At 40.0% G+C, this 6492-nt stretch overlaps 1 protein-coding gene across 1 annotated transcript; it reads right to left on the bottom strand.

Annotated features, from left to right (window-relative positions):
* Nucleotides 1-4570: 4570 nt before the first annotated feature.
* Nucleotides 4571-6110, bottom strand: REP15 (RAB15 effector protein). The gene has a single exon (XM_005871841.2). It carries the CDS (start codon nt 5815-5817, stop codon nt 5113-5115), a length of 705 nt encoding a protein of 234 aa, XP_005871903.1. The 5' UTR covers nt 5818-6110; the 3' UTR covers nt 4571-5112.
* Between the last annotated feature and the right edge of the window lie 382 nt (nt 6111-6492).

The raw sequence follows: 6492 nt of genomic DNA, 5'->3' as shown, positions 1-6492 counted from the left end.
CTTGTAGACACATCACTCCAATCTCTGCCTCTATCTTCACATAGTGCTTTACCTTCTCTTCTATTTTTAAGATGAAAAGTTTGGTGTTTTAACAGATGAATATGGAGTTTGAACCCAGGCTCTGCTTTTTTTTTTTATCTTGGGCAAGTCCACCTAACACCCCTGAGCTTCCATTTCAAAGAAAACAGAAACAATAATATCTTTCTCAGGACCATTGTGATTGAGTTATATTTCATAAGGTGTAATATAAATGGTGGCCATTAGAATTAAGCTGAGTCAATACAGCAGCCAGTTTTTCTCTCTTGAGTTTGTATATTTTAGTATAATAAAGTGCAAGGCCTATACCATAGAAATTTAGGGACCAAAAAAAAAAGATATCAATCATTATAAAATTGATTTTCATTCAGAGAATTCTCAATTTCTGAGTAAGATGTTAAGAGACTTAGGTCCTCAGTCTACTTTCCTGTGCTTTCTGTCTTTTGTTTACTCTTTCTCTAAGAATAAAGTGGATAGATATGATTAGAGTTAGTGGAGCCAGAGAAACACTTATTGTTTTCCCAGGTATCAAGTACAATAAAGTTCATTCTATATTAATAGTTAAAAACTCATTTGCAATGCTATCAACAGGCAATAATAATAACTGGTTCATGCAGTGTAAAGAGTAAAGCATACTCTGGCCAGTGTGGCTCAGTTGGTTGGCCATTGTCCCATGCACCAAAAGGTTGTCAGTTCTATTCCTGGTCGTGGCACATGCCCCGTTGTGGGCTTGATCCCCAGCAAGGAGCATGCAGGAGGCAGCTGATCAATGTTTCCCTTGCATCGCATCGATGTTTCTCTCTCTCTCTCCTTCTCCCTTCCCCTCTTTCTAAAAATCGTCAATACAAATATTTTTTTAAAGAGTAAAGCATGTACTATTGTGTACAAAGGAGTTACTAAGAATTACATAACTTTTTAATTGGAAAAGAATTTAATGTGCAACCACTTACTGTGATAAAAATCTTTCCTTCAGCCTTCATGACCAAATATCCCAACATACCTATTTGTAGAAACAAAACTGGTTTCATAGGCATGTGACTTGCACTTAGAAGAGCCCTATGCTTGGTGAATGCTCTGCTGTGCATCTTGAAATTTTTAATAATTTTTGAACAAGGACCCCACATTCATTTCGCATGGGCATTACAAATTATGTAGCCAGTCCTTGTGTAGAACAATTTTAAGTATTAAGGTGTTTTTAATAATGGGCTTTTATTATACTTAAAACCTAGTTTAATCCAATGACTTTCCATCTGAGCTATTAATCAAAACTAATTTCTTTAGAAAAAGTAAGTGAATTAAGTATATCTATTCACAAGCATAGTAAATAGACAATATGCAAATATCCAGGTATGTGGATGTACTTTGCAACCTAAATATCCATCAAAACAGTATTGGTTAGCCCGGCCAGTATGGCTCAATGGTTGATCAATGTTTCCTTCGCTCTCTCTTCCTCTCCCTTCCTCTCTCTGAAATCAGTATTGGTTCAATATATTATGGTTTATACAATATAGAATACTATTTAGACATATGGGTCTTAATCCTTTTTGAACATTAGAATTACCTCAGAAGATACTTAAAAAATGGTATAGGGCCCCTCCTTCTGAGATGCTGATCCATTGGTCTAGGTGTGTTTTGAGCATTGGTGTTTTATTGTTTTTAAGTTCCCCAAGTAACTCTAATATGCAGACAGGCCTGAGGAGCATTGATGTCAGCCTTAAAAAGAACCATGTGGATATAAATCTATTAGCGTGGAAAATGGTCCACAATACCTAAGTTTTTAATGTGAAAAGGCATTTATGGATCATATGCTTCTGTTTGTATAAAATACTTTTAATATACAGTACAGGTTCTGGATGGGTAAAGAGCAAACTAGAGGGAGTGGCTATGGAGGGGGGGGCGGGGAGGTGAGACTCTTGAAGACTTAACTTCCCACACTTCTGTACTTTAATTTCTATATCAGACTGCAGATTTTTAAATAAGAGAATACAGTATTATTTATTTATTTATTTACTTACCTTTTTTTTTTTTTTTAGGGTCAATCTATTTTATTGAGGGCCTTCAGGGGAGGGTTGACGTGCTGGGAGGACAATGAGATCTGATGTCCTCGGCCCGGCCAGATCTCCCAAGTTTCATAGCCACACACACACACACACAAAGCTATTTTTTAAATCAGCAAAAGCTTCACATTTTTATTTTAATTTTAAAAAATATGGTGAGTCTTTGGTTTATATCACCCAGCTGATTATAACATGAAGACTTACAATTTGTACTAGACTTCAAAATCTTGGTAAGCTTATACTTTAGTATAGAGAATGTCACAAGCATTGTCTTCTTTAAATTAGTTGAAGTCATTCCCATTTTCCAGATTAAAAAAACTCAAAGAGTTAAGCGGGTAAACTTTGCTCTTAAGAGAACTGAGACTCAAACCCACATCTGATTCCAAGTTGAATACTGGTTTTTCTATGCTACACCAACATCTTGACAGCTTATTATACACAGCATTGCTGCAGACAGGGGTCACTATATAACAAGGAAACATTAACTGAGTATTATAACCTTCTAGGAACAAAGTAGGAATAATTGTTTAACAGCTTCAAGAGATGTCTCCTGAGCCTATTCATGTTCACTTACTAAAGGCAGTGAGGGCTTAAATGCTTTCCTTGATCTTTGGGTTTCCTGGAATGAAGAAACATCAAAGGCAAATATAGTTCTGCCTTTGCATATATTCATAATATTTAAGAACTTTGGAAATACAACATTGTAATTGTGATATACTTCATACTCCTCATCCAATCATCAGCTGTATGTTTTTAACCTTCAACTAGTTCTAAATCTGACCTCTTCATCCCTCATCCTCCCCCACTTTGGTCCAGGCCACCCTTTTCTCTATCAAATGGATTCCTTTAATAGCTTCCTACCTGTCCTCCTGGGCACTGCTGTCACTCTTTCCTCCCTACAGTCTAGTCCAGTGATGGCGAACCTATGACATGCGAACTCATTTTTTTGGTTGATTTTTCTTTGTTAAATGGCATTTAAATATATAAAATAAATATCAAAAATATAAATCTTTGTTTTACTATGGTTGCAAATATCAAAAAATTTCTATATGTGACACGGCACCAGAGTTAAGTTAGGGTTTTTCAAAATGCTGACACGCCGAGCTCAAAAGGTTCGCCATCACTGGTTCTAGTCTCTACCCAGAAATCAAATGAGGCATTTAAAGGGTCAGTCAGAGCAAGGCATTTGTCTCCCCATATCACTCAGAATAAAATCCAGCCTTACAAGTCCTATCTGCTTGATGTGTTTGCTGGCTACCTCCCTGACCTCATCTCCTATTACTCTTCCCCTGGCTCACTCTGCTCCATCCACACCAGCCTCCTCTGCTATGCCTCAAACATATCAAATACACGCCATTTTCAGGCCTTTTGCCGTTCCCTATGCCTAGAACACTTTTCCAGATATTTGCACTTATGCGCTCTCTCTTAATTCAATCCAGATTTCTACTTGGCCCTTTTCATTGAGGCTTTCCTTAACTACCCCATATAAAATAGCACCTCCTTCATTGTATCCTCTTACTCATGCTTTATTTTTCTTTACAGCACCTGTTATATTTCTTAAATATACATTTTAAACATATGTATATATTTTATTTTTTGTCTTCCACCATTAAGAGGGAAACTAACCCCAAATAGGATATGGTTCTTTTTACTGCTGATTTGTCAGGGCATAGAACACGGCCTTAACATAGGCATTTAGCAATCAAGTGTGAATGAATCTATCTTCCATTTATACTTCTAAGCACTCTTTGCTTCTACCATCTAGAGGAGTAGGGGAAAAACTATTTTTCCTCCCACCCAGGATTTGAAGCAAAGATGGTTTTTATATATGTATACATTATCTTTACTGCAAAGGCTAAATAAATGTTTAGCATTAGTACAAGTGATTGTTAACTGGGTTACTGTGTTTAAATCACAGGACAAGGTAACACTGAAGCAGATCCCAAAGTGAATCCCACCAGGGGTTCAGATTCCAGAGCCAGCAACGCCTCCCTGGACATCCCCCACACCATTGCTCTGTTGGGAGGACATCAGCACCCTGAAGCCAGAGACTACACCTGGGGAACTTAGCAGCTTTGGCACAGCTGTTTCTGGCTTCATTGGAGTAGTGGCCCTTGTCCAAGGCCCTGAAGAAATGGAGGCACAATTTTTTAAGAAACAACTGAGGCATCAGACCAACTTTCTCCGCAAATCTTTGGAGCTTTCCTGCCATGCATTCCAAGACGATCAACCTGGCCCTCTGGAAAGAGGATGACTTCGCTGTCTATGCCAACAAGTCCCCTTTTTGATCGCCCCAGAAGGACATCGCCAGACCACGTGGAATACACCTCCATTGTATTCCACTCATGGGAAGCCGATCAGATACTCCAGTGTGGAGTCAGGCCTGCATCCCAGCTGAATCTGGATACAGCTTTTGCTTTAGATGTGTGTGTGTGTGTGTGTGTGTGTGTGTGTTTTAAAAAATGCATAGAACATATTCTGATGAAAAAAAAAAACTACACAGAAGAAGCAGTTTGAGGTGATGTGGGAGTAAGGGTAGGGGGTCAGAGGAAGAAAGCAGTTTGAGATTTCACTTGGTAGTCCTGAATTGAAACTGGTGTTGTAAATGTAATTAAACCTGTTCTATAGTCTTATGCACCACCTCACCTTACCCATCTCTCACCCACAGCAGTAAAGTCACATTTTACACTTTCCAGAGCTAGACTTGTTATTTCAAACAAAGACATTTTTTTTTTTTTTGCAAATCAAACTTTAAGGGTGACTTTATTATTCTCCCCTCCCATTTTTATCATTGAGTAAAGAAATGAAAGAGTAAGCTAAATTGTCAGTTTTCCCAACAATATGGAAATCTCCATAATCATGACACTCATACGTTTTGTCCAGGTGATCATTTTCATTCAGTGTGGGAGGGGGGAGGGGAATTCCATGCTGGGATGATGCAAGTGGAAGGGCTTGCTTATTAGAAGAAAATATTTTTTCCTTTTCATCTCACAGGCCAGTCTCATCACACAAATCTAGTTCAGAGGATGTGAATATAAACCTTGCCCACCTCCCGTAGCCCGTCTTTCTTACTCAGACAGCTTCCAAGCAGCTCTCTAACGGAGACACAGTCTTTAGTTTGCAGGACAAATTGTGCCACTGCCTTCCCTCCGGGTAGACGGCCCCTGGCCATCTCCCGTTTGACACTGTCCAGGACAACTCCCCTGATGTCTTTAGGCTTTGCTGGCACACCGAAGATGAGAAACAGGCCCAGACAATCCTCTCCTATCAAGCTACAGAATTCGTCCAGCTTTTCAAATCTACTCTTCCGGGAAGACTCTGCCCTGGATTCTGGCTTGGAGGACTCACAAGGCTTAGACTCTACAGGAGGAAGAGAAGACATCCGCAGGGTCTGTACCGCCAGCTGGAGCCTTATTTGCTTATCAGATCCCCAAAAGGTCCAAATCCAGTCGGCCCCAAACAGGAAGGCTTGGTGCTTGGTCATCTTGGTGGTGGTGAGCCACTCATCAACGCCCTTTTCTTGGCAGAAAGTGACGAAGTGGATTAAGAAGATCTCATTCAGAGTGTCTGGAGCTGGGCTCAGATTGCTCAGAGGGTCTTCAAATCCAAGGTACTCCTCCAATTTCTGAGCGGCATGCACGATAGCTCCACTGAACACCTCACAGACGCTGACAACCTCTTGGCTGTCCTTGGGAGCCGACTGTTGCGAAGGTTTCTGCCCCATTTCCTCTGCACTCAATCAATACCGCTTCCAAATATCAAACATGTGGCCTTCGATCAGAACGACTTCTTTTTCGGAGTGAACGTCTTGCAGTGAAGCCACATCTGTTAATGTGGTCCCAGTTTTCTAACTCCGCAGCTTACTTGGTGTAGCTAAGCATATATGCATACAACTAAACAAATAGCTCTCCCTGTTTGCCAACTGGGTGTGCTTTATTCATGCAGATTCCTGCTGGTTTACTAAAGTGAGAGATACTTTCACAAAAAGCATCTGTTCTTCTCTGGGTATAGTCACCGTACTTTTCCTATTCGGTAATCTTTTCTAAGATATGCTGCATCTTTTCAAATTTCAGTTCAGTTAAAAATAGCATTTAATTCCTTAAAGAACCATATACTTTCTACAACTAACTTCTTTTTAAGTGTTCTTTAAATTTTTTTTTTTTTTTATTGGTTCAGAGAGGAAAGGAGAGGGAGGGATAGAAACATCAATGAGAGAGAATCATTGATTCGCTGCCTCCTGTACGCCCCCCACTGGGGATTAAGCCTGCAACCCCGGCATGTACCCTGACTGGGAATCTAACCATGACCTCTTGGTTCATAGGTTGATGCTCAACCACTGAGCCATGCCGGCTGGGCTCTACAACTAACTTCTTCAGATCTGCAGGCGAGTCATTTCCCT

Source organism: Myotis brandtii, unplaced genomic scaffold, assembly GCF_000412655.1.
Source record: "Myotis brandtii unplaced genomic scaffold, ASM41265v1 scaffold358, whole genome shotgun sequence".
NCBI classification, from domain to species: Eukaryota; Metazoa; Chordata; class Mammalia; order Chiroptera; family Vespertilionidae; genus Myotis; species Myotis brandtii.
This window is presented reverse-complemented; position numbering and strand designations above follow the sequence as displayed.

Coding starts and splice junctions, on each gene's coding strand:
- REP15 (XM_005871841.2), bottom strand. CDS start 5,817: ATGGGGCAGAAACCTTCGCAACAGTCGGCTCCCAAGGACAGCCAAGAG.